Raw genomic sequence first — 27,562 nt, 5'->3', positions numbered from 1 at the left:
CCAAGCTTTGCTCATTTCAGGACCAGGATAGCAACTGCCCGCAAAGACCCTTCTCTTCCTGCCCTGTGAAATCTCGGGTCACCATTGGAGATCTACTCGCTTACCCTGCCGTGTCTGGAAGAAGGGGCTGCCAAGGAGTCTGACTCAAACCTCCTAGAAAGGGGGGTTCATTGTGCTCCCCCATTCCATATCACCACCTCTTTGACTCCACTCCGGTGCTTGTCGGTCTCTCTGCCCTGCCTGCCTCCTCAGATTCCCCAGGCTCCCCCATCCCCCCACTGCAATCCCACACAAATCCATCCCCTGAGAGCCCCTGTTTTCAGGCTGCCCCAGCTTCTCCTGTACACTGCGCATCTCCCCAGATTGTGCGGTTTCCAGTCTCCCCTTGCTCCCCCTGCACACGAATCCACCTCCCCAGCCTCAACAGTTTTCAGGCTTCTCAGTCTCTGCCCCCCCTGTACACGAACTGTTTCCCCAGATCCTGCTGTTTCCAGGTTCCCCCATGTTTCCCCGGTATACAAATTGGCCTCCCTGGGTTCGGCAGTTTCCAGAACCCCCTTGCTCTCTCACTAGGCAGTTCCATCTCCCCAGATTCAGCTGTTTTCAGGCTCCCCTCATTTGCCCTGTACACGGATACCTCTCCCAGGTTCTGCTGTTTCCAGGCTCCCCTATTTCCCTTGTACACGGATCAGCCTCTAGCTTATGTTGATCCCAGCTGCCTAAGGGATTCAGCAGGTTTAAGGAGAGTGGAAGGAAGAGGTGAGTCAGGAAGAGGAGAAGGAGTCAGACTGCCATCAGGGAAGCTCCTTACTTCTCTTGCGAGCTGGAGCCCTAAGCAGCTTGCATACAGCAGTCTCTGGGCCTCTGGCTCTACGAATAGATCCCTTGAGCCGGTCTGCCCTGGGACACCCCAATTCCCTCCTTCCTGCTGCTGCCCAGCCTCTGAGCTTTAAGTTGAGCATCCCCTGGGGGGCCCCCATCTTGGAGGGGGTGCTCATGATGCGCGCAGGATGCAGGCAGGAACCCTCCGAAGTCCTGGGCTCTCAGCCCAGCCTCCTGGTCTCTCCCCTGCTCCCCCCGCCCCCATGCCTTCCCAGCTCCTTTTTGTCTCTTTCCTACCTGCTGCACCTCAGCTCCTCTCGGTGCATTCAGGTAGAACTTCAAGAAGACCCCAAATGCACCCCCTCAGAACAAAAGAGGTACAGACCTAGAGACCTCCGCTTTTTTTTTCTTTTAGTTGTTTTCCAGGATGGAGCGGTATTAATTTCATGTCCTGGAAATTGATTCTGTGCCTAGACTACTATCCTGGCACGCTTCTTCAGGCTTTGTAAACACTTGTTCTGTCCTTGGTGCACAAAAGTAGCCTTCCTGCCTTCTAATCCTTGTTGGGGTTTGGGCTAGAAGGGGCGGTGCGAGGCGCAGTGCTCCACAAGGTTTTCCAGGATTCTTACCTTCTCTGATTTGTTTCGGTATTGCCCCCAGAGTTTCTAATGGACCCTAGGGAAGTGTGTTTTGTTCTCCCTCTCCCTCCTGCACTCACATCCCCACCTACCCACCCATCAGCCTAATCCCAGCCATTCTGACTCTCCACCTGGCTGGTTCCAGCAAATATTCCGGGTTCACAGGGAACACATAGGAATGGCAGGCCCACGGAGTCCAGGAGATTGTCCTAACAGAAGAGAGATCTTTCTTCCAAGTGAAGCTCGCACCGTGGTTCAAGACCTCACTGCTTGTGCTCCCAAGACCACAGTAGCTTTAGTTTTCCCCAGCTGTCAGTGGGGTGACTCACCCCACAGCCCATGGAGTGCAAATAAAATTACATATGCAGAGGAAACAGAATTCTTTTACCTAACATGGCAAATAGGAGTTATTCACATAAGTCTTCTTAGAAGAAATCTATGTGAGAAGCTTTATATATATTCATATATATGCTGGATATATATTCTCCTTCCTCTGTTGAAAATAAATGCAGTGGGGGGGGCACCCATTTATTAATTTCATTATTTAAAAATTTCTGTTGGAGTTGCCATACCTAGAAACCATACAAACTACTTATACACACTTGTCAATTAACATGTAGTCTTCAAATGGATGATTTTTTTTCATTTTTAAGGTTTATTTATTTTATTTTTATTTTTTTAATTTTTAAAAATGTTTTATTTATTTTTGAGACAAATCATTTTTTTTAAGCTTTATTTACTTTTGAGAGAGAGAGAGAGAGAGACAGAGAGTGAGCGAGGGAGGAACAGAGAGAGAGGGAGACACAGATTCCGAAGCAGGCTTCAGGCTCCGAGCTGTCAGAACAGAGCCTGCCGCAGGGCTCGAACCCACGAACCACGAGATCATGACTGGAGCGGCAGTAGGATGCTTAACCGACTGAGCCACCCGGGCGCCCCTCAAATGGATGAATTTTAATGTGTGTAAATCATACCTCAAACAATCTGATTGAAAACATGCAAGGAAAGATGTGAATTGGGATTTTGAGTCAAGAGCCCTATTTTTGTTTTTTTTTTTTTAATTGCCCAGGAAGGCAGTCCTTGTTGTGGCAAGTCTATTTGTAAGTGTTAGATTCCAATGTTCTGCCGAAAGCAGGGGGCAGCCGGGCAGAGAGAGGTGAGCAGGGTTTCGGGAAACCTGTCACCTGTTAGCTCTGTGACACTGAAGAAATCACCCTTTCAGCTCCCCTTCCCTCGTCTGAGGGTCTCTAGCTTGCTCTCCCACAACCACCCAATTTCCTTTTTCTACCACAGAGTATAAACTCAGTTCAGTGCCCAGAGCCCCTCAGCCCTCTTGCCCAATCTTCAGCTACCCTAAGGAGTGGGGCCAAGTCTCCAGTGTTGAAAGGGAGATCTGGTTTTCTTGACAGTGTATTTATCAGAGTCCCTGTTTTCTCAGTGCAATTGTCCCTGGTTCCTAGGGTCCCTCCCCCCCATCCTTTCCATCAAGATGCTCAGGCCTCTCTCTCGTGAGATGCCCCCCAACTGCAAGCTTCTGTTCAGTTATCTAGGGATCTCTAGGAACGGACTCCAGTGCTCAGCACTGCGGGATAACTGCCGCTGGGTAGGTGGTGGAGCCCCCTAGATCTGGTTCCTGCAGGCTTTCACTGTCCCATTCCGATCGCAGCCGGGCAAGAAAGAAGTGGGCCTTGTCTTACAGCACCATCTTCTGGGCAGATCTGTGAGAGGCGATACTACTTGCAGCCATTCAGAGAAGGTGGAGATAATTTTTGGTCTCAGAAGTTTTCAAAATCTCATCTGCTTCCCATAACCAAGTTCTGAATTCTGGACTTTCCCAGTCATCTGTTAGGAGACAACGTTCCAGGAGGCTCCTCCCAGCCTTTTGAACACAGGGCTGGACCCTCTGGAGTGGTAGGGATGATTCCTAACCCACCGGCCCCAAAGCGGCTGAGGCCAGTCTCTTCCAGTCATTCTGTCAGTGAAACCCTGTCTCTGCTTAATCTGCCCCATACGTCCCCAACAGACCCACCTCAGTAACCCCTGTCAGTCACTAAGGAGCTGTTGCCTGCGGGTGGGGGCCTCCATGACTTTCAGAATTTTCTTCTTTCCTCAAGTTTTTCTGGATGAGGGCTCATTGCAGCCAGGAGAATAAGATACATATTTCAATGCCTTAAAAATCAGGTGAGGTGTCTGAATAAAAAGAAAATGTGGGTCTGGTCAAACGAAATCAGGTTCTCTCTTTTTTTTTTTTTCAGTATGTGTGTGCGTGTGTGTGTGTGTGTGTGTGTGTGTGTGTTTTCAGACTGGGAGTAGGTGAGGATGATAAGAGAGTACCAAACATATAAGCTACACTGTGAATTTATTACTGCTTAACACACATTTTCGGACCTAAATATCCAAATCATTGTCCCTAACGAAGTGGTCCCTTTGGAAGCTCTGTTTTGGAATGATAACCTGGAATTATCTGAACTAATTCAAAAGCACCAACTCAAATTCCGAATCAAACTCTGAATGGAACTCTGATTTCTGCAAGCTGTTTGGTGAGATCCTCAGCCTCAGTGGGTGGCGCTGTTTTAAGTAAAGAATGAGAAGTGGGTGTAGTGAAAACGATTGCCTTCTGTGAGTCACACACTGACCCTAAATTCTTGCCTCTTCAATCCACATTTCACATTGCTCAAAGAGTCTTGCTCAGAACACAGAGTCGCTATCACTTAATTGCTTGAAAAATCTTCAGTGGCTCCCTATAGCCTTCGGAATATAAGCCAGGCTCCTTGGCTCTGTGGGTAAAAAGCAACGGGCAACGGAGTCAGACCAGTATGGGCTTAAATCTCACCTCTGTGCCATGAGGCAAATTATCCAAACACTCAGGTCCCTCAGATGTAAAAAGAAGGCTAACGGTATCTGCCTTGTTTGGGTGTTTTGAGAACCATACTGTTTCTGGGGTGGACAGAATAGTAGTAAACTCAGCATGTGGTCATTACTCTTCAGCACAACCCTCACCTCCATCCAGGAGCCACCTGTCTAGGCAGAAGTCTCCTGTCTCAACACACCCCAGTCCTCCTCACAGGGATGCACATACCCATTCCAGCTACATTTACCCGCAAGTCTTTAGCCAAAGATTCTCTGCCTTCTGCTTTGCAGATAATATTGTTCCCTTTGTAGTGTCTCTTTCCCTGACTTCTTTCGACAGAACAAAGCCTGGTGTAACACACCATCTCCTCTGCCAATATTTACAATTTCTGCGTATGTAACTTTGTTCCCAGTCAGATCAGGAGCTGTGTCTTGCAATTCTTCTTAGAAGCTTCCACCACCCTCCAGCAAGGTGACCTGCTCAGAAAGGACAGTTAGCAAATGCCTGTTGAAAAGAATTCTCTCCAAACGAAAGTGAATTTATTATTATTATTATTATTATTATTTTGCATCAGTACTGCTTTTCTTACCAAAGGGTCCACCTTGGGGAACGCCACTCATCTACCTACAGAGGATCAAGTCCACATGTACCTCACAACGGCTCTCGTTTCTTTGGGTCCTCATCTACGGTATTTTCCAGTTTTAGTATTTAGTATTTATAGATGTCAAAACCATTTTCTACTTTTACCCCTCCACCCCTACCCCACTGCCAAGTCTGGAGTCTATCACTTGCAAATCAGTCTCCCTCTCTTCTTTGCCTAGTACCTGGCTCATGGCAAACACTCAAACACTTGAATGAATGAATGAATGAATATAATGCACGAATATTGTTAAATGAAGGAGACCCTATCTAGAGGGAAAGGGAGGCCTGTAGGTTTGTGCCAACCCTGTTTTGGGTAAAAATTTCAACTTTGCCTACATCAGGTTCTGGAGTTAAAGGGGTATTTACTGGAAATTCAGAGGTAAGATTTCTCTCTCTCTCTCTAGTTTCTAAGGTAGATTTAGGGCAGAAAGTGTGAGCTTAGGCGGGTCTCTAGTTCATCCCCTGCCTGGTTGGCTCCTCCTTAGCGGATCTGGGCCTCCCAGCAAAGACATCCTCTATTCCGCGACGGTCCAGCCAACGGGGAGCCATCCATCACTGTCTTGACGCAAGCCAATCCGACCAGCTCTGCCTTCCTGCCAGCCAATGGCCAGAAAGCTGGGGGCGCGCGTAGAGGGAACTGGAGCCACCGGCTCTGGGTGGCGTAAAGGGACCCCGAAGGCCTGGCGGTACCATGTCCCTAGCCCGGTTTAGGTGCGGCGAGTGTTCCTCCTGCGAGCAGAGTCCTGGGGCCAGTGCTTCTGTGTGCGCCCTCTTGTCTGGACTCAAGCCAGACAGTCTCGGTTTCTGACTTGCCCCGGTGCCCATTCTGCAGGAGAAAGGGAGTGCCCTGAAGTCGCCTTCCCCTTATACACTCGAGAGACCCGCTGGGTCGCCCAAGAGGGCGAGGGGGAGGGGGAAGCAGAAAGACGGGGAGGGCCCCTGGGGATGAGAACAGACTGGAAGACCAGGCTTCCGCGGCCGCTCCCGCCGGGAACCGCCGGCCGCCCTTCCCGAAACCCGGTCCCCGGCAGACGGCGCCCCCGCCTGCCGGGTGCTGCGCGCTCCCCTCTGCGGCGGCCGGCTCCGGCCCGGGGCAGCGCTAATGAGGCGATCTGCGGGAAAGCGGGTGTGGGCGGGCGGGCAGAGCTCTAGGCAGACCGCCAGGCCCGCCGTTCTGGCGGCTCCGCGGGGCTGCGGGCGCCAAGGGGCCCGGGGACGCAGCAGACTCTCCGTCTCGGCCCCCAGACGGGCCAGCAGACTTGAGATCCCCGGGAAGGAGCAGCGCGCCCTCCCTGCCCACACTGCCCGGCTTCCGCTGCCTTCTCAGCGCCGTCCTTTCCCCGCCGCGGGCGTGGGTCGGCGGCTTTGCTGCACCTCCCTTCCCCGTAGTCCTTTAGTCACAGCGGGCGAGGACACCTTTCCTGTCGTCTCTCTGCGTTACTATGCCCCCTCCGCTCATTCCTCTTAACCCAGTACAGTCCCTGTGTGGCCCTAGGTCAGGGGGCGCGGGAAAGCCACCTCTCTCCAGTTCTCCTTCCCGAGCCGGGCTTTGCGGAAACTGCTGCAAACAGTTTAACTTTCAGAGCCTCGGTGTTGCCCCTCCGTAAAATGGGGATAGCATCGCATAGTCCACAGGAATTCGGTGAGGCTGTTTGTGTGAAGGGTCAGGACTTCCCATTCCAGTCCCTGCATAACTGGAATTACAGGGCCTGGGCAGGCGCGACCGGGTTGCTAGGAAGCTAATTTGCCCCTCTCGACCTTGCGGTCGTTTAGAGGCAGTGGATGGAGCCGGGCACCGGATGAGGCCGCATACTTGCCAAAGTATTAGGGGAGAAGTTCTCATTTCCCGTCGCCACACTGGCCCCTGAACTCTACAGCATTTAACTGCATATTCTTTTTTCCCTTTCAGAGTTGCCTTTTTGCATTATTTACTGGAATGGGTTATGTAGACAGTGCCTACAACGTATTTGTTTATATAACTATATCTTTATCATTTTCTCTAATTACAGAAGTAGTCATGGCCATTATAAATATCCAATCTTAGGGTGTTTTATAATGTAGGACGTGGTAACCCGCAGAGACAGCTTCTATTAACATCCAAGCCTCGCTGCTCTCTTACTGTAGTGGCTGGCAGAAATTCGTGTGTCCGAGCTGGCACGGAACTCGCAGGGCGGGTCTAGCGTGCTGGTTGCTAGGGCAACGCCCTGTTGTCAGGGATAGGAGGCCCGGGAGGAACTTAGGAGCAGAGGGTTGGTCCCGCCCTGGAGGCGGAGTTAGTCAGGGGAGCAGGACCCGGAGGGAGAGCGTTTCCTGCCTTTCCCTCCAGGTGGCGCTGTAGGATCGCGGATGCGGTCCTGGGGCGGGGCTCCCTGCGGCGCCGCGTGCCGGCGAGGGGCGGGGCAGGGGCGGGGTCTCGACGGGGCTTTTACCTGCCAGTTGCTCTTAAAAAGGTATCGAGGTCCCTGAGCTGTCCCGGGAGGGACCCTTAGGCACCGTAGAGGACTTACGGACAGAGACGCAGAAAGGGTAGGCGTCAGAGAAAGGGAAAAACGGGCGGTTCTGGGACGAAGCGAAAGAAGGGGAGTCACGTCTCCTAGGAAGTCGCTCCACCTTCCCGTTTTCCTCTGGGATCCGCCCCCGCCCTTCTCTCCTCATCCTCCGGACCTGCAACGCTTCATTTACACCCTCTGGAACTCACTGGGTGCTCTGGACACACACGCATGGTGGGGGCTGGTTGATGCTTCCTCGCCGCCAGCCTCCAGGCCCAGCCGTGGTACGCTTGCAGGGCTCTAGTGCCGAAGATGTATGCTAGTAATAGGAATTACGCGGTACGGGTCAAGCCAAGAAAAACGGGCGTGTTGTTGCTCAGTTTGTCTAGAGGAAGCCTTACGCCCTTCCCTTTTGGAAGCTGGGAATGGAGAAAATGACGTAAAGAATCCCCAACAGGGTCACTATGTGTGTACCATCTTTTGTATTGTTTCCCCCAAATGTGCGCCATATCACCCATTATTACTTTTAAAAAAATGTTTTTTAATGTTAATTTTTGAGAGAGAGGCAGAGACAGAGCACGAGCAGGGGAGGGGCAGAGAGAAAGGGAGTCACAGAATCCGAAGCTCCAGGCTCTGAGCTGTCAGCACAGAGCCCAATGCGGGCTTGAACTCACAGACTGTGAGATCATGACCTGAGCTGAAATCGGGCGCTGAACAGACTGAGCCACCCAGGTGTCCCAACCCATTATTTTTTACCGTGCCACACAATCATATTTGGCTCTTCTCATCACACACACGGGGCTCCGTGGTGTTAGTGTCACACCCCCTCAGGGAGATAAATCGTCCCCTTTCCCTTGACCCACCCCCTTCCCGATCGTGACCACAGGGTTACTGCCGGGACACCCTGGCACTGGGCATCCTGAAGATGAGCCACAGGGAGTGCAGGAGCCCTTATCAGAACTTATACACACTTCTCAGGCCAGGAGAGAAGGAGACCATTGACAGGAGACAAAGCAGGTTTATTTAGGGTTCTGGGGCCAAGGATGCCTAAGGTCTGAGTTAAGGCAGCTCAGCTGGTTCTCATGGCCCAAGGGGCAGGTCAGGGCAGTGAGAAGGGGTGAGTCACTTCTGAAGCCAAATCTTTGCGTCTCAGAGTCCCTGGCCGGAGACCTCAGGAGTCAGTTCTGGGAGAGCCTAGGGGGACAGAGGGGTCTCTCCTCTCCGGAGGTCTTTCAGCTTTTGCCAGGATTGGGGAAATGCCCTGGGGGCAGGGAGCCCTGAATGCACAGCCTTCATTTCAGTAATGACCATTTAATTTGTTCCTTGGCAGACTGAAGAACCTGGGGGATAGGGAATAAGGTTGAAAGAATTGAGAGGGGGACTATCAAGCGCCTTAACACTGCAGTGAGGGCCAGGTCTACGAGCCCACTTTTCCTAAGTGTCCCTGTGACCCTTCGTCACTAGGTGGCACCAGCTCATCTCCGCCAGGCTTAAGTGGGGCTAGGCCAGCAACAGAGCAGTCCAAACTGGCTGCAGCCAGCTCCCGGCCCAGGCCGGAGCCTGCCGGGCCCTCCACCGATCGTGCCTCTGCCGCCCTGGGTGTGGCTGCAGGCCCCGTCTACCCACGGCACGCCACGCGAGCGCCCGCCCACAGTGCCACGTCTAGGCAGAGACTAGGCCCAGGCCAGACACTTCCTGTGCCCAGACACCTCAGCAAACCCCTAGCTCTGGTCTCAGCTGGCAGTGTATCCTCGACACCCCACCCCAACCCGCTGCTGATGTGGCACAGCTGGCAAAGAGGGCTGGCCCAGTGCTGTCCTGGGACACCTGCACTCAGATGCGGTCATCCTCACATCCTGCTGAGGAAAACTGCCTCGGTCCGGGACTTTGACAAATGCATTCGACTGTGCACACACAGTGGCAACACGGTGGGGACCCCAGGTATGTCCTTCAGTTCATCCCTCCAGCCATCAAGCCTCATTCCCCTCCACTGAAGTCCCTTCTTCCTGCACAGTCCCCCTCCTCGCTCTCGGAGACAGCCCGGCCCTGGGGTTCTCCTGTAGTCCCAGCCAGGAACTTAACCTTCCCCTCATCTCGCATTCACTACCTACAGCTCCCTTGGTTTTTTTACTCAAGAATTCCCTTAACTTGCCAGGTCTTCATTCTTTCCCCTTTCAGAAAAAACTAGAGGAGCTGGGCTAAAGAGCTTTCCATGCATTTGCTTTTCTGATTCTCATAGTAACTCTAAGAGGAGCGTCCTGTGATTGTGTGGGGGCCCCGAGAGGTTGGGTAACTTGCTGTGGGTCACCCAGCTTGCAGGGGGTAGGGCGGAACGTACATCCTGGGATGACTCCCACCAGCGCCTGTGTTCTCAACTGCTCTGCTCATTGCTCTCCAACCTCTTTCTGGCCTGAGAAACTGCCATGCGGCTCCCTCTTCCCGGTAAGGTGTGAGGAGGCACGGGGAACCGGGAGGAGGGAGCCGCATGGCAGTTTGCTGGAGCAGCAAAGGCAGTAAAGGAAGGGGGCAGCACACCTGGGGCTCCACACGGGATGGCTTGGGTCCATCTCTGCCTTAGCTATCACAGCAGGAGGTAGTTAGTGCACGAGGGCAGGAAGTTCCATAAAAGCAGGATTAGTCTGGGCAGAGAGACCTGTGGGCAGACAGAATGGAGGTCAAGCAGTCGGCCTGACAAGCAGGAAGTTTGCACAGCTGTGGAACCAGTCAGGCCACAGATCCAGGAACCGGCGCCCGGCCGCACATGCATCCCAGACAGTACCATGCAGGAGACTGGCCGGGACGGGCTTTTCCACAACCAGGTCATTCAGGGGCAAGGTGGCAAGTGGCGAGTGGAGGTGGTTAGATCCTGTCACAGATTTGAGGGTCCCTTAACAACCCCAGCAGAAACCCTGAACAGCAAGGGGTGAGGTGGTAGGAAAACTCCTCTATTTGCTATCCCTTCTGGGTTTGGGGGCCCATAAGTCCCCAGAATGCTTCGGGGGACAAGTGACCCAGCCATCTCCAGCGTGGTTGCTTACGACCCTGGTTTTTCAGCCAACTACACCAAGCCAGATGAGATGGGTTGCTAGTAAGGCATGCATCATTTATTAATGCCCAGCTCTGTACCATCTTGGAGACTCTGGAAACCTCCAGTGACTCTCTCTGAGAGATGGCCTGTCACTGCCTCATCCCTTCCCTCCTGCACCCCTAACTTCTCAGCCTCGATAGTCCCACCGGGTCCCCCTGGGAGGCTCCCTCTGTCCCATTCCTGGCCAAGGCAGACAACGGGGGCCTACCTGGGCCACGCTCTGTTCAGTCAGGCTGCTGTCATCTGCCTGCGGGGAAGCAGTGTCAGAGAGTGGTCAGACCAGGAGAGGGCATTGGGTAAAGAAAGGGAGGTGAAGGAAGGGAAAGGGGGCTTCAGAGGAGGTGGTGGGGTGGTGCAGTGGTTAGGGGAGCCAGAACTGCACCTGTATCACCGGTGAGGGGAAGCCCCACGGCCTGCCACTTGGAAGCCAGGACCCCGGGGCCCGTCAATGGGTGTATGGGGAGCAAGGGCACGAAGGGAATAAAGATGGGAGAAAAGGTTTCATCCAGACATGAGAAGCCAAACTAGGCAGGGAGGGTCTATCTGTACCTCCACTCTCCAAACTCAAGGCCAAGGCAGCCATCTGGTGCCTTTTGGTGACTTTCTTTCTTTCCCCAGTCCATACTTGCCACTGGGGAGGATGGTGAGGTACTTGGGAATTCTAAAGGGGGGAGGGCAGGAGGAGATCGCTTGTACTAACTGCCATCCCCCCCCCCCCGAAAACTAGTAGTTGCTTCTGCTGGAAGAGTCTGGGTTCCTAGCATCCCGCCTGCGCCAGGAGGATAGGAGGTGGGGAGGGTGGGAAGGGCAGCCTGGGGGAGATGGGAGTGAGGGGCATGCCGGAAAATTCTTACCCTAAAATTCACCTTCTGGATCACTTGCTGGGGGTCGCTCTCCAGAATCACACTACAAGAGAGAAACCGGGAGGAAAATCAATGCCATGACACTCCCCTCTGCCTCTTCTCCCTGCTAAGCCTCCTCCCTCTGACCCCCACCCCCCTTACTGCATCCTGCAGCAGCCCCCCTCCCGGGGGTCCTCTCCCCCTGGTATTCCTCAGCCAGAACTCTCCCTTACTGTGGACAGCCCTCAGCTTTGGTTCCTCTCCACATCAAACCTGGTCACACACTTGGTTGTCACTGGGCAAAAGCTTTGAAACGGGGTGAGGGCAGGCCGGTCTAGAATGGTCAGAGGGTCAAAAGCAGAGACCGAAAACCTTTGAGCTCTGAAAAGTTCTATTCGCATTCTGGGTGTAGGGAGGGATTCAGATGCGGTGAAGGAAGGGAGGCCCCTGGGGATCCCATTTTGTTTCACTCTTATTCTACGCCACAGGGTCATGCTGTACATGAAAGTAGCGGGAGAGGTAAAATAAGAATCTGGGGCGCCTGGGTGGCGCAGTCGGTTAAGCGTCCGACTTCAGCCAGGTCACCATCTCGCGGTCCGTGAGTTCGAGCCCCGCGTCGGGCTCTGGGCTGATGGCTCAGAGCCTGGAGCCTGTTTCCGATTCTGTGTCTCCCTCTCTCTCTGCCCCTCCCCCGTTCATGCTCTGTCTCTCTCTGTCCCAAAAATAAATAAACGTTGAAAAAAAAAAAAAAAAGAATCTGCCTTCCGTTTCGATAGACCCAAGTTTCAAGGCTTTGCTCAGTTTTGCTCAGTCTTTCACGACACAGCGGGGGCACTATGAAGCTGTTGTGAGGATGCTTCAGGGTGCAGGTGCGAGGTCTGGCCGCTGTGGGTGGGACAGAGGCAGTGGGATTGACCAAGTGCCCCTCTTTACTCAATGAGGCTCCTCCAATGCAGACGCCGAGTTTTTCTTTCATACCAGTCCCAGGGAAGTGAACAGATACTTCTCGAAGAGCTTCTTCCAGGCCCTATCACTGGGGCACCTGGCAGCCCCTCACCAGAGATCCTTTCACCCATAAGACAGAAACATCCCGGGGTGCCTGGGTGGCTCAGTCCGTTAAGGGTCCGACTTTGGCTCAGGTCATGATCTCGCCGTTAGGGAGTTTGAGCCCCACGTCGGGCTCTGTGCTGACAGCTCGGAGCCCAGAGTCTGCTTCGGATTCTGTGTTTCCCTCTCTCTGCCCCTCCCCAATTCGTGCTCTGTCTCTCAAAAATAAACATTAAAAAAAAATACAGAAACATCCCAGCCAAGGTTCCAGTCCTGGCACTGCCTCAACTGACATTCCCTGATTTTCCTTGGAGGGAAACTGAGTTCCTCAGGGGGGCTCAGAGACCTGGAGCTTACATCCTCCCTTCCAAGGGCTCTTCCAAGGCCCTGCGCTTCATTTCATATTTGTAACAGTGTGTGCATTTGTGTGTGTGTGTGCGCACGCGCGCATGTGTGTGGCTGTGTTCCTTAAAGAGGTTCCACCAAACTGCATATACTTCCGGTCCCACGAAGCCTGGGTCTTATCCCACTCACTTTGGGGTTCTGGCAATTAGCACAAGGCCTCGCCTCAACAGGCAGTCGACAGAGAGGGAAGGAGGAGGGAAGGAGAAAGGAGTCCCGCCGTACCCCATCTCCCAGAGTGTGTGTGGTGGTACAGTGTCGTGGAAAGAGCACAGTCTCTGGAACCACGCACATGGTGTTTGATCCTGGCCTTGCTGCTCCCTAGTCATGGGACCTTGGAAAGGTCCCTTGAATTTCTGAACCTCTGTTTCCTCATCTCTAAAATGGATGTTACGAAAGAGGCATGTTTTTAAGGTGATTGGTTTCTGTTATCCTTTGCCCCAGAGCCAGAATTTCCTTTTCTCCCTCAATATCAACGCCCCACCCTATGGAAATTCACTAATCAACCCTTCTCGCAAGAGCTCCCGGCTTCCCACGAACATCCTAGCATAGCAGTAGCATAGCAGTTTATTGAACGAGAGCCCAGAGCCGTGAACTCCACCTGCCTCGCCTCATTGAATCCCCACTGCCTATGAGGAAGGTAGTCAGTCCCCTATCCCCATCGGAAAGATGAGGAAAGGAAGGCTGAGGCAGAATGAGCAGTGGCCCAGGTCGCGCATCTAGCTGAGGTTGGAATGGAGCTCTAAGAGCGGGAGGTATGCAGGCAGTAGGGAGCAGGATGGAGATCTTCCAGAGAGGGGCAGGGGCCTGTGCTGCCCCTTTTTTTCTGGGCACTGGAGATCAAACCATTCCCCAAACCCTGCCTTTCAACAGTCTGCCAGAGTTCAGCATCAGATGACTTTCTTGTTTGCTTGACTTTGGCTAACACTGAAATCAACCTCCATCCTCGTGAGTGGGGTGGGGGGATGGGAGCACTGGGAATATGCCGGGGTGGGGGGCAGGGAGGGAAGAGTTGGCCAGAGAGCCAACAGTGTGCTTGGTACAATCTAGTGCTGTTGACCCTCAAAGGCACCTCCTGCTGTGAGTGTCCCTGAGCAGCCCCTCTTCTCTCCGGCCCTGGTCCTCACCCGCCATCCACAATCTCGTCCAGCACCAGGAAGGCTCCGTCCATGTTCTCCAGCAACCAGCGCTTCTCCACGTTCTTCCTGAAGGCAGACAAAGCTCCTGGCTATGAGGAGCTGCGTTTCTGCCTAGATGAGGCAGACTCTCTCTCCTTCCACCCATCCCCCCACCCCACCCCCGACAAGCACTGGGGAGGAGAACACCAAGGGCAGTGAGGGAGCGCCTAGGCAAGGGATTCCTGAGCAGAGGACAGGTCTGCTTCCTTAGGCCCTCCTCTGCCCGACCTCCCACACATGGGGCATTGACATTACACCCCCCCCCCGAGTGACCCCTAATGCATTTCATGGCTAGGTTAGATGTCACAGCCATACTATACTTAATTGTCTCGATTGTGGACGTTTATTGTTGGATTATCCTGGTTTGCTTTACCCAAGCCATGTTCACTGGGATAGATACCAGGTAACTGAATGGGGAGGCAGTGGAAACCACCCTGGACTTCAAGGAAAAAAACAAAACAAAACGGAATTTGGGTCTCTGTTCTGATGTAAACAGATTGCAACCTCAGGCAAATCACCCAGCTTCTCTGGACCTCATTTTCTGGCCAAACCCTCCAGTGGCTCTGCTCTAGGTGGTACCGCAGTGGTCCCGGGAAGGGCAGGGGCCTCGAGGCGGATGCTCTGGCTCCAGTCTTAGTCTTTTGGGGACTTCAGGAGGAAAGCAGAGGAAGGGCCCTGCCTCTGTGATCTATCAAGGCTTGGGGGATGAGGGCCTTGGAGGGCAGAGGACCTCACTCACCTTAACACGTGGTTCAGGGACTCAAACAGGCAGGTGAGGACAGACATGAGCATCAGCTGAGGATGGGTGGAGACGGGAGGAGGAAAACACGAGAGCTTGAGGTCGAGAAGGCCAAACGGAGAATCCAGAGCCTACCTGTGTGGGCAGCTGTCCCTTTCCAGAGAGGACAGGGCTGGAGACTGAGTGCAGCTGGACCTCAGGCGTGCGTGCCTCCCTGGCATGGGCTGAGAAGCACTGGAGTGCCCCACTGTGGGACACTGAGTGTACCCTTCCCCAGTGATATTTTAAGGAAGAAGCAAAGACTCCCTGCAGAGGACTTCACTTCTGGTTCCCAAGGACACTAAGAGGCACCGTGGATATGAACCATCCCAGAAGGAACCACTTCTGGCTGTTCCCCATCCCCCAGAGCCTAGAAGGAGGGGTACCAATGAGGAGCCTTCAGAACCCAGCTTCTACCCCGGAGCCCGAGACGTAGACAGACCCTCCCCATCACCCCAACCTCCTGAATTCACCTCATTCTCGTGGGAGGAGCCCACCACATACAGGAAGAGGTCAATGCTGCTCTTGTAGACGATGGTCATGCCCCCGAAAAATGCAATCTCACCTAGAAGTGGAGGGGGCTTTCAGGTCTGGCCACCTCTGCCGGGTCCCTCCTCCTGATCTCCAGCTCTGCCGGTCTCCCCCTTTTTCCTCCTCTTTCCAAGGAACCCTTGACAAGACTAGCGCAAGGGACACTACCACCGGGCTGCTGTGTGTCCTTTCCTCCAGGCTCTACTCTATTTCTAGAGATCACCTCATTCTGAGGAGTCAACAAACCCAGTGCAGGGTTGACTTCCGCCCCCCGCCCCCACCCCCCGCACTATGTGCAATGCCTTGTGGGGACATACAATGCCACTGGCCTCTTCTGCCGAGAGAGAGAGGTCTTGCCGTGTTGGGGGGTGGGGTGGGGGGTAGAGCGGGATCGGGAGTGAAGGTTCCCTACAGGAAGGGAGAGAATAACAGCTGGGAAGGAGAGGAAAAAGAACCTCTGAGAAAAAAGGGGGTGGCCTGTGGGTACGTATGGCTGGTAGGGACAGATGTGTCCAGATGGAGAGGACGGTGAAGTGCATCTGAGAGTTCTGAGCAAGGAAGAGGCAGACACTTACTGTCAGTTCGGCTGGTCTTGCTGAAGACATTTTTCTCAAAGGCCATCTGCTCCTTCAAGGAGGGGAATGTATCATCATAATACTATGAGAAAGGGAAGGAGAAGGGGTGACAGGTTTCCACAGAGCCTGGATCCCCCCTGCACGGGCGGCAGAGAATGTAGGTGCTGGCCAACCAGAGCCCCATCTCCTCTGTTTGTTGCCCTTTAGGCCGTATGCTCACTGTTTCCCCATAGACACAAATTTTAAGCAAAGAACGTCGTAAGAAGTAGAGGAATTTTAAGCCCTGCCTTTCGGAGCCCTCTCCTGATTTCCTGGCGGCTTTTGGCCATTTGGCAGATGTGCTGTGCGCTAAGGACTGGGGTGGCCACTAGGTCCCACCGTTTCTACAGGAAGCGGAGTCTGCCGGAAAGATGGCAGAGCCAGGGGGCCCTTGCGACAACCATCACCGTCATGACAGCTACTTTATTATCCCCATTTTGTTGATGGGGAAGTTGAGGCATGAAGAAATCAGATGATCTCCCCCAACATCTCCTAGTTGTAAGGGGCAGAGCCAAGCAGGGTCTGACTGTAGACAGGGTTATGGGGAAGGCTAAGTATTTAAGGGAACGTTCCCAGCACCCACTGGCTAACTAAGCCAATGCTTTCGTATTTGGCTTTGGTGAGCCCGTTTCTCTGACTCAGTTTCTTAATCTGAACAGGGATGGGTCCCGCTGGGAGGAGGCCCTAGAGCCTAGGCATTGCTGGAGCACAGTGTGGTCGGCTGAGCTTTCAGCGTCCTGGATGTGAATTTTGCCACTTGATAGTCCCCTCTGCAGGCATCTTAGTCGCCTCCCTGCTGGCCACTGCTGTGGCGAGCAAGCTCATTTGAATACCAGGAAGACAAAAAGTTTCAGTCCCAAACAAACAAACAAACAAACAAACCTAGAAGGTATTTCGTAGCTAGTTTAGGTGCCATAGCCCTGCTGTAGCTGATTGTGTTGACGACAGACATTAATTTTCTGGATTATCCTAGTTCGGTTCCCCCAGGCTGCGGAGGACAGATACCGGACAACCAGATGGTTGGTGTAGTGAAAATCACCCTCCCGAGCTTCAGGTCGGAATACCTGAGTTCAGATCTGTGTTCTGGTAGTGGTACTTGTGACCTGAGGCAACTCATTTAGCTCTCTAGACCACATTGTCTTCATTTATGAAACGAAAAAGTTGGATCGTCTGGTCTCTAAGATCTCTAAGCTACGTTCTCAGACTTCTCCGACTAAATCCTCAGTGTTTACCAAACTGTAGGAGAAAAGTGGAGGTTGCCTCTTTAGAGTTGGGGACTAAGACTCCTCGGCTTCAAGCTCAACACTCCACTGACCCCTCAGGAGGTCCCTTCCATGCCCAAGGTCCAGCTGGCCAGTGCAAAGAATGGTAAGAAGACATTTCAGGGAATGTGAGTGGAAAGAGGGGACTTCAGGGGCCAGCAGTCTGACAAGGCAGGAGGATGCACAGAATGATCTTTGGAGGGGGTCTAAGCCCGGCTGCTCTGAATCACAGAGCCCACAGTGGGGTCCTCCTGAGAGGGGAGTCAGCTGGGATGGGGACTTCTGTTTTGGGGGCTGGAGCACGGTGTGTTCAGGGGCCTTCTGGTGAGGGTGGGAGGTTACCTTGGCTAGGAGGCGGTGTCCGTCATTATCTAGGATGAAAACAGCCTTGACGGTGTAGAGGGAAGGTTCCTGCAACTGACACCAGGGGAGAGCTCCGTTGGCTCCTGACTCAAGGCAGACACCCTGCCATTGTCTCTATGGCATCTGCTGGCCCCAGGGGTCCATCCTCAGGCTCCAGCGACCCCAAAGGTCCACAGCTGGTTCTGGCCCAACCCTGTGCTACACGGGCCAACTCCAGCGCCCGCTCCACTCCCAGGCAGATGTTCCACTGCAGGCCCCGGGTGGGCGCTGTGCCCATTGGGTGCAGAAGGTCCGTCCGGGCCCAAGTTCTGTCATGCACTGACTGCTCCAGAGCCCGAGTCGGAGTGTATCACAGAACCTGGGCCGGGGGGACAGCGGCGCCGAGCCTCCTCCTTCCAGCGAACCCCGGGCCGAGGCTGGACCCGCGCTCTCAGCGCGCCCCCAGCCCCCTGGCCCGGGGAGGGGGGCTCCAGAAGCACGCACGTCAGCCGACGGCCCGTGGGACCTGGAGTCCCGGGCCGCCCCGCCACTCCTCACCCCTCCCGGCGGAACCTCGGGCCACCCCCACCCCCAAGCCGTGCCCATCACCTCTCCGAACTGATCCAGAACTTCACCCCACGCGCGCTCAAGCCGGGCCTCCTCGCGGGTCCGCGCCCGTAGAACTTTTTATCCCCTGCCCTGGCCCGGGCCCCCTCCCCGGGCGGGGGCCCCAAGTTCCCGGGCGCGGGGGCGCGGGCCGTGAGTTGGCGGACCCCCCCCCCCCCCAGCCCAGCTCCCACCGCCCGGGACCCTGGCGCCCGCCCGCTCCGTACCCGCAGCCCCGCCGGCTCCCCGGCTCTGGCTGGCGGCGCCGGGCCCCCGGCCTGGGCCGCCGCGGCCCCCTCCCCCGGGTGCGGACGTGGCCAGGCCTCCGGCCGCTGCATTCCGCTCGCCGCCTCGCGCTGACAGCGCCGCCCGCCGCCCCGCCTCCGCCCGTCCGGCCCGCCCTGCCCGCCGGGCCGCCCCCCCGGAGGCCACCGCCTGCGCTGTCCCCGCGGCCCGCAGGCCTGGCGCCCTCCCCCTGTGCCCCGCTGTGTGTGTCTTTTCCTGTTCCCGGTGGTCCTTTCCTGCCTCCTGCCCTCCCCGCTCTGCCTTCCCGCCCACTCCGCGCTGCGCCCCGCAGCCCAGCTCCCTTCACCCCACTCCTGCCCTCTCTCCTCCTCCGCTCCTCGCTCCTCGCTCCTCGCTCCTCTGGGTTCGGCCAAGTCCAGAGCTCTCCGAAGCCTCAGGCTGCCCCGGGACCAGCCCTGCTTTCCCCTCCTGCCTCCCCGCTGGCCCGTGAGTTTGGTTTGCGCGGGTGTGCGCAGGCTGTCCTGGGGCCAAAGCCCAGTTTTGTCTCTTGACCCCTGGTAGATAACTCGCGGACAAGTATCTCGAATCATCCTTCGGGTCTCAGGGGAAGGTTCTAGGAGTGAAAGCAGACAAGAACAGTTCTGGGGAGACCCTTTTATGCAAAATACTTTCTCCCACTCTTCAGGAAGGGAGCCGAGGTCCCTTCCTCCCCCCCACCCCCCTCCGCCGAATCTCTCAAGACACAGGACAGTTTGTGGCAGGACAGATGCCTCGCAGCACGAGTGCTTCACCAGGCATCAGGCGTTGCCATGCTTTGGTTTCTTTGGTCTAAATATACCGGAGTTCAAAGGTTCACTTCAGGATACTTAAGGCCAGTGGGAAATTCACACTCCAGAGGTACAAAGTGAGTGGTACTTACCCGTTTACCCCTAACAACACCATGCAGGTATTTTGCATTTAAACACTGTTACAGGCGTCACCAAATGTAACTCACATGTGTGAGGGAGGTACCGTCACCCACATTTTAAGGGGTGGGGAGATTCAGGTTTTGTGTGACCTTATCAGGATGGTGCAGCTAGTAAAGACTTCAGTTGACTGGGGATCGGAACCAGGTTTCAGGCTCAACATTGGTTGTCCCTTCTTCTCAAGGCCTCTTACCCTGTGTACTGCACTCACTCATCCAGATGCCTGTCAAGGGGACTCTTCCTCTGCTGAGAAAGATCTCACTATTCAAGTGTCACCTTCATCACCAAAGGGAACCTAACCCATGGAATCGAACTTGGTAGGTCTCTCCTGTCACATTCTCTGTCTCAGCACTCTAATTTATTATTACTCTTTATTTATTTTATTTTTTTAAGATTTTATAGGGGCGCCTGGGTGGCTCAGTCGGTTAAGCGGCCGACTTCGGCTCGGGTCATGATCTCGCGGTCCGTGAGTTTGAGCCCCGTGTCGGGCTCTGTGCTGACAGCTCAGAGCCTGGAGCCTGTTTCAGATTCTGTGTCTCCCTCTCTCTGACCCTCCCCCGTTCATGCTCTGTCTCTGTCTCAAAAATAAATAAACGTTAAAAAGATTTATTTTTTTTTTTAAAAGATTTAAAAAAAAAGATTTTATTTATGTATTATAAGTTTATTTACTTTGAAAGAGAGAGAGCTGGGGAGGGGAAGAAAGAAAGGAGAGAGAGAGAGAGAGAGAGAGAAAATCCCAAGCAGGCTCTGCACTGCCAACACAGAGCCTGATGTAGGGCTTGAACTCATGAACCGTGAGATCATGCTCTGAGCTGAAATCTAGAGTCAGACACTTAACCAACTGAGCCACCCAGGTGCCCCTTATTATTATAGTTTTTTGAGAGAGCGAGAGGGCACAAGTGAGCGAGGGGCAGAGAGAGAGAGAGAGACTCTGGGATCACCCAAAGTGGGGCTTGTTTTCACTGAAAGCAGGGCTTTGCTCACTTGAAGTGAGGCTCCTGCTCACCCTAAACATGACTTGAGCTCACCCAATGCAGGGCTCGAACTCACAAACCACTCATGACCTGAGCTGAAATCAGATGCTTAACCGACTGAGCCACCCAGTTGCCGCTATTTTTTTAAAATTTTCAAACCAAATTCGTCTTTTTCTTTCTTTTTTTTCTTTTTAAGTTTATTTATTCTTTTTTGGGGGGGAGGAACAGAGAGAGAGAGAGAGAGAGAGAGAGAGAGAGAGAGAGAGAGAGAGAGTCCCAAGCAGGCTCTGCATTATCAGAGAGGAGCCCAACAAAGGACTCAGACTCACCAACCTGTGAGATCATGACCCGGGCAGAAAACAAGAGCTGGCTGCTTAATTGACTGAGTCACCCAGGTGCCCCGAGTTATTATTATTCTTTAAATAGGTTCCATGCCCAACGTGGGGCTCGAACTCATGGCCCTGAGATCAAGAGTTGGATGCTGTGCCAACTTGAGCCAGCCAGGGGTGCCTCCCTAGTGATTTCTTACATTGTACCTTTCTCAATCTCTGAATATCGTCTTTATGAATTTACTTACGTACAAATGTGTATGGTCCTTCTCCCCAACAGGCTTTGAGTCCTAGGAGAACAGAGGTAATGTGTCTGTCTTGTTCACTGTGGAATCCCTGGGGCCCTGGACAGGGCCTCCCATGTGACAGGTATTTAATAAGCATTTGTTGGGGTGCCTGGGTGGCTCGGTTGGTTGAGGGTCTGACTCTTTTTTTTTTTTTTTTAATTTTTTTTTAATGTTTATTCATTTTATTTTATTTTTTCAAAGTTTATTTATTTTTGGGACAGAGAGAGACAGAGCATGAACGGGGGAGGGGCAGAGAGAGAGGGAGACACAGAATCGGAAACAGGCTCCAGGCTCTGAGCCATCAGCCCAGAGCCTGACGCGGGGCTCGAACTCACGGACCGCGAGATCATGACCTGGCTGAAGTCGGACACTTAACCGACTGCGCCACCCAGGCGCCCCTAATGTTTATTCATTTTAGAGACAGAGAGAGACAGAGCATGAATGGGGGAAGGTCAGAGAGAGAGGGAGACACAGAATCTGAAACAGGCTCCAGGCTCTGAGCTGTCAGCACAGAGCCCGACGCGGGGCTCGAACTCACGGACCGCGAGAACACGACCTGAGCCGAAGTCGGTCGACCAACCGACTGAGCCACCCAGGTGCCCCGGGTCTGACTCTTGATTTCAGCTCCTGTCATGATCCTAGGGTCATGGGATAAAGCCCTCTGTCAGGCTCTGCACTCTGCTTGGAGCCTGCTTGAGATTCTCTGTTTCTCCCTCTGCCCCTCTCCTCCTGCTCCTCCTCTGTCTTTATAAAGTTAAAAAAAATTTTTTTTTAAAGCATTTGTTAAGTCAATGAGTAAATGAATTCAGGATGAGGAGGATAGTACATAGTCACAGACTGCCTATTTTATTTTATTTGTATTTTTTTTAATGTTTATTTTTGAGAGAGAGACAGACAGAGTTCAAGCAGGGGAGGGGCAGAGAAAGAGGCAGACACAGAATGGAAGCAGGCTCCATGCTCCGAGCTGTCAGCACAGAGCCTGACTCGGGGCTAGAACTCACAGGCTGCAAGATCATTACCTGAGCTGAAATTGGACTCTCCACCCACGGAGCCAGGCAACCGCCCCCCCACCGACTACGTATTTTAAACAAATAATAATAAAAACATGCTTATCAGTGAAACCAGATTTTACGTGCTGTAAAAATGTTTATTGAGTGCTTACTGTGTACAGGTACTTTCCCAGTCATTGGGATGCAATAGTGGACAAAGCAAACAAAATCTTTGCTTTCGTGGAGCTGATATTCAAGAGTTTTTGTGTGTGTGCACGCATTTCTGTGGGAAACAGAGGACACAAATAAATTAGGTATTACGTGAGTTGGTGATGACTGCTAGGAAGAAAAATAAAGCAGGAATGGGGATCAGGAATGTGAAGGGGTGGGGAGTGAGGGCAGAATGCCACTTTCATTAGGGTCATTTGAGAAAGTCTTCAAGAAGGTGACATTTGAACAAAGAACTGAAAGAAGTGAGAGAGCGAGCCACGCAAGCACCTGAGGAAAACATCTGCCGAACCTCTTTCTGTGATGATTTAGAAGACACATCTGAATCTTCCTTGCAGGCTATCAGAGTTATAATAGTGAACATGAATCAACACTATTTGGTGCAATGGGGGAAAAGACGCAGTCTTTTATTTGTTTGGATTCCAGATCATCAGAAGTTATGTCAACGGTCATGCTGGCTCGGTATGTAATAAAAAAAAAAAAAAATACTGATTTGATTATTTCAATGCCTTAATGTTTTTGGCAGCTAGTTCATTTTTAGCTCATATTTACAAGGACAGCATTGAAAAGCCTCCAGGGGGCATTTCCTAGCCTCTGTGTGGCATATGGTCCCCACAGTGGGAGAGGGTCAGCTTGCAGAAGAGGGGAGGGAAGGAGGCCAAGGAAGTCAGGGGACTTAGGGAGCCTGTGTGGCTCCAAGGGGAATGGGGGTGGGGGTAGGGGTGGAGGTGGGAGAGCTGGTTACAGGACAGTCGACTAGAAGGCACTAGAGAGGGGCATAGGGGCTGGGATGAAAGAGAAGGCCCTGGAAGGAAGCTCAGGAACCACAAAATCCTCCTCACTGCCGCCTCTTCCACCTTGGTTGTTGTTAATCCTGATAATCACCAGGATCTCTTTACATGTTTACGTGCTGTGGTGAAAAAGTGAGTTCAGAGGCCTCAAGTTGAACTTTTCCGGGAAGAGATTCTCCCCGGTGATGGTTCTTTCTCTAAAGTCTCTCAGCAGAGACCTCAGGATTCCTTTCTGTCCTCCGGGCCCCCAGGATGCCCCTTTAACGTAGTTCTATGTAAAAAATACCAGCTCAGTGAGCCCAGTGGCAGGTCAGTGTCCTACAGAGCATTGTCCCAAGAGGACTTCACAGCATAAGCCTGGCAGCACCTAAGAAGCCTGCAAATGTAGCGGATGGGAAGCAGCTGGAGAGCCTCCCTGGAATGAGGAAGCCAAAGCTGTGTTCAAAAAGAATGCAGCCTCCTGTTTCCCTGCTCTTTGCTCCCTTAAGGGTGGGTGCCTTTGGAGATGGGGGGGGGGGGGGAAGGGGATGGACGGTGAGGGGCTGGGCACAGCTCTAACCAGCTAGAGTCGGAATGGATTCAAATGGGCTCCCCTCTGGGCCTTAGCATATCTTGGAGGTGAGGCCATTTTGTTTCCTCTGACTCACTCTCCTGCTGCCACATTTCTGTGCTGTCCTAGGATTTGGGCATCTGTTCTTGTGTGACAAGAAGAAACAGCTCCCTTGGGTAACAGCCTCTCTCTCTCTCTCTTTTTCTTGCTATAATGTCAAGAGGGGGAGGTGTGTGTGGAATGCGAGGTGTGGATGTGTGAGCTTCTGGCATCTTCCAGAGAGAAAATGAAAGCTTCCATGCTCTGTCTGCAGGATGAATTTCCAGTTGACCATCCTAAGGACAGTTCACGTTTCTTCAAGGCGTTTGGCCTTCTGTGGGATAATAAGGTTGTAGAGTGGGTGGAGAGTTGGGCAAGAAAGGAGCCTCATGCTCAGCGTTACCCAGTCACAGGTGGCTTTGTTCTTTATTTAAAAAAAAACTTTTTTTGAGAGAGAACGAGCGAGGGGTGGGGGGAGGGGGGAGTGGCGGGGGGTAGGGACAGAGGTTCTTAAGCTGGCTCTGTGCTGACAGCAGAGAGCCCGATGCAGGGCTCAAACACACCAACTGTGAGATCATGACCTGAGCCAAAGTCAGACTCTTAACTGAGTCACCCAGGCGCCCCCATAGGTGGCTTTATACACAGGATCTGACTTTTTTTTTTTTTTTTTTTTTTTTTTTTTAAGTAGGCTCCACGCTTGGGGCACCTGGGTGGCTCAGTTGGTTAAGCATCCAACTTTGGCTCAGGGCATGATCTCACAATTCATGAGCTCAAGCCCCACATCGGGCTCTGTGCTGACAGCTCGGAGCCTGGAGCCTGCTCCAGATTTTGTCTCCCTCTCTCTCTGCCCCTCCCCGTTCACGCTCTGTCTCTGTCTCAAAAATAAACATTAAAAAAAAAAGTAGGCTCCATGCCCAACATGGGCTTGAACTCATGATCCTGAGAGCAGGCGTTGCATTGCTCTACCAAGTCAAGCAGGCGCCCCACAGGATCTGATTTTTAAACCTTGTGAATCTGTATGTTGTTATCTCCATTTAGCTCAGGAGGGCCCAACAAGTGAGTGGGAGAGCCAGATTTTTGAACCCAGCTCTGAGTCCAAAACACCCACTCTTCCCACCTCACAATAGCACCTCCCCGAAATTTACCCAACATTGTTGGGGGACAATGTGGTGAGACATACAGAAAGGCTGAACTCAGCTTCATAAATTGTTACCAAGACGTGACTGAACAATGAGGTGTTTTCATTGGATAATTCCAGGAGGAGGGCATTTTAGGACTGGGAAAGAAAACATCCTAAAATCAGGTGGGGATTCGAGTCTGTGCTTGTGCATTACCACTGCTGTTCTTTTTTTTACCCAATTTGGATTCTTGCTCCGAGCTAGCGATTCTCTACTTTGGCTGCACATAAGAATCACCTGAGGAGCTTTTACAAAATCCTGATGCCCAGGGCTGCTCTGGGAGATTCAGACTTAATTGGTTGGGGGTGGGACCTGGGCATTGATATTTTTTACAAGCCCCCCAGATGATTCTAATGTGCAGCCAGGGTTGAGAAGCAATCTTCTAAGACAGCCAAGGTAGAGGTGCACAGGGAAGAGGCTGGCTTGCCAAGAGCTTTACCTCTTTTGAGGGTTTAATGGTAACAAGCTTGCTAATGATGTTTACCATGTTAAGAAAGGAGGCCAGATGTCTGGATTAGGTGGAAAACTAATTGATTTCTTTGCAAGACATGCTAACATTTAGTATTGACAGGATGTAATCCTAGAATCTCTCAGAAGGGCTGTAAGGAAATCTCAGGCAGTCATCTATTACACTCCCCTGGATTAGATGGAAGTTGGAGAGTGAGGAATGTTTATATAGATTAGCAACATTTCAAAACATTTTTTAAAAAAGGAAAAAGAATGGGCAACCAGAATAGCAGAAAGACTGGATTTCCCTTTAGGGGAAAAAGCAATTCCTGCTATTCCAGAAGAAATGCAATCCCTTCTCTGAGCGTTTCCTGGCAGGTGTCCTCCTCCCAGGATGACTGGAGGATGGATGTGCCTGCTGGTGGCAACAGCTTTTTCCAAGGAGGAAGCCGGGTCAACAGGGATATAACCCAGATGAGTAGAGAATTCAGTGTATACTTAGCGGGCTCTTCGATTACATTAAATCCCTGTGCATTAGAACTAACTCTCTTCCTGGCTTCCCACTGCCTTCTCTCCCAAGCAGTCTCGAGTCACACGGGCAAGGCCTGGTTTTTCTGATGGCTCTCAGCCTCTCCCTTAGGGAGGGGAATGCATGTGCTCACTTTTTCCAGTGGTCTTCTCAGTCTGATTTAATGGATATACCAGGACTGATGACACATCAGCATGGGATTGTTCTTTTGCTTCTTGGGTAATTGTCCTATTAACAGCTGTCCAAAGCAAAGGAGGGGGAGAAGATGCCAGGGGAAGGGAGGGCGGTGGCTTCCTCGCTGAAGGACACACGCCCTGGATTTCACAGGGTTAATCAGTGGGTTCTGGGAAGGAGGTTTGCACCTGCTCAGACTTGATCTGGAACTCTAGACTGAGTAGAAGACAGTGTTTTGATCTGATCTTCTCTTGCTACCAAGGGGTATTAAATATCCAGGACGCCCACACCCTGCCAGGCCTAACTGCCTGCTGCTGATTGAGACCGTCTCTACATCTAGATCCTCCTCAGCCCTTGCAATGCGCTAGCAGTTCTTTGTCTTTTGTTCTTCCTTCTCACCCTTGAGTAACTGCTGAGCGGGAAACTTTATCCAGTCATTCTTTAACCCAATCATACGGTTCCTGATGCACCTCCCTCCCACTGTACGTTCAAAGAATGATTATACGCATCGAAGCGCAGTACTAGAAGTTGGCAGGCAAAAGGAAATGACGGGGACAGAGTGGGCACAAACAAAAGACTTTTCCACACCTCTCCCATCCCTTCTCTAGGGATTAACAAGGAGCCCCTCCGGTTCTCCGTGCTTGCTACTCCCTCGACTTCCAGGACCCCAGAAAGGAAAGGAGAGGAGATGATGGGTGAGTGCTATCTCCACAAACTTGAGTCCTTCAAAGTGACCAAATGAATTCAGGCTTTCAAAGTGATGTGACGATATCATGTGTTGTCTCCCCAGTGTGGCCTTCCCACCTACAACTGCCATTTCATTTCAGTGAATATTTACTCGATCTCATGTTAGTCAGTCTGATATCCACTATAGGACTTCATTTCTTATCCCAGGCACTTGGTACCCTGCTATGAAGCTCAAAAGGAACTTGGAAAATACAAATGGACCTGTCCAAAACACTCAGTTTTGCTGGTGCTAAGGTTTCCTGACTCCCCTTAGAGAAAGGATTGCCCAGGTTTTTGTTTTTTGGTTTTGTTTAACTGTGTCAAGCTTTAAAATTGTTCCGTATTTGCCATATCAAACAAATGACACTCTCCTATCTTCTCCAAATACTCTTGTATTTAAGCTCTGTAACTTTAGCTTTGGTATCTTTCAGTTCTATGGTTTTTAAATATTCCCTTCTCAACCCCCTTGGTATATATATTTAGAGTTAACAAAGCACACCTCAGGTTTTCCTCTTTTCTTATCCCACAGCAGTATTTACCTTCATGGTCTTATGAATTCAGGGGCTTAACAGTCCCCCATTTCCTTGGCAACGTGCCATATCCTTCAAAACCACGTCTTCCACGGTATTAATTTTTGCTTTTAGCAGGAACTTTTTTTTTAAATGATCATTTATTTTTGAGAGAGAGAGACAGAGAGACAGAGGGTGAGCAGGAGAGGGAGAACGGAACCGGAAGCAGGCTCCAGACTCCAAGCCATCAGCACAGAGCCCTACGTGGGGCTCGAACTCATGAGCCATGAGATCATGGCCTGAGCTGATGTCAGATGCTTAACAGACTGAGCCACACAGGCGCCCCTTTTAGCAGGAACTTCTAATCACAGGCCTGCCAGCTTCAGTTCTTCAATTATTCAGTTTATCGTCTATTTCATCCCTGGTACTGCTCTCAGGTTTTGGAGACTAAACAGTTAATGCACAGAATTCT

General features: G+C 52.3%; 1 protein-coding gene across 1 annotated transcript; it reads right to left on the bottom strand.

Annotated features, from left to right (window-relative positions):
• Positions 1–8,437: 8,437 nt before the first annotated feature.
• COPZ2 (COPI coat complex subunit zeta 2) lies at positions 8,438–18,467 on the bottom strand. Its single transcript, XM_030296690.1, has 9 exons — positions 18,357–18,467; positions 17,524–17,598; positions 15,881–15,962; positions 15,248–15,339; positions 14,736–14,791; positions 13,946–14,023; positions 11,382–11,433; positions 10,736–10,774; positions 8,438–8,779 (listed from the first exon to the last, which is right to left on the bottom strand). Exons 1-9 carry the CDS (start codon positions 18,465–18,467, stop codon positions 8,732–8,734), a joined length of 633 nt encoding a protein of 210 aa, XP_030152550.1. The 3' UTR covers positions 8,438–8,731.
• Between the last annotated feature and the right edge of the window lie 9,095 nt (positions 18,468–27,562).

Source organism: Lynx canadensis, chromosome E1 (assembly GCF_007474595.2).
Source record: "Lynx canadensis isolate LIC74 chromosome E1, mLynCan4.pri.v2, whole genome shotgun sequence".
Classification (NCBI taxonomy): Eukaryota; Metazoa; Chordata; class Mammalia; order Carnivora; family Felidae; genus Lynx; species Lynx canadensis.
Note: the sequence above shows the minus strand (reverse complement) of the source record. Positions and strands in the feature narration are given on the sequence as shown.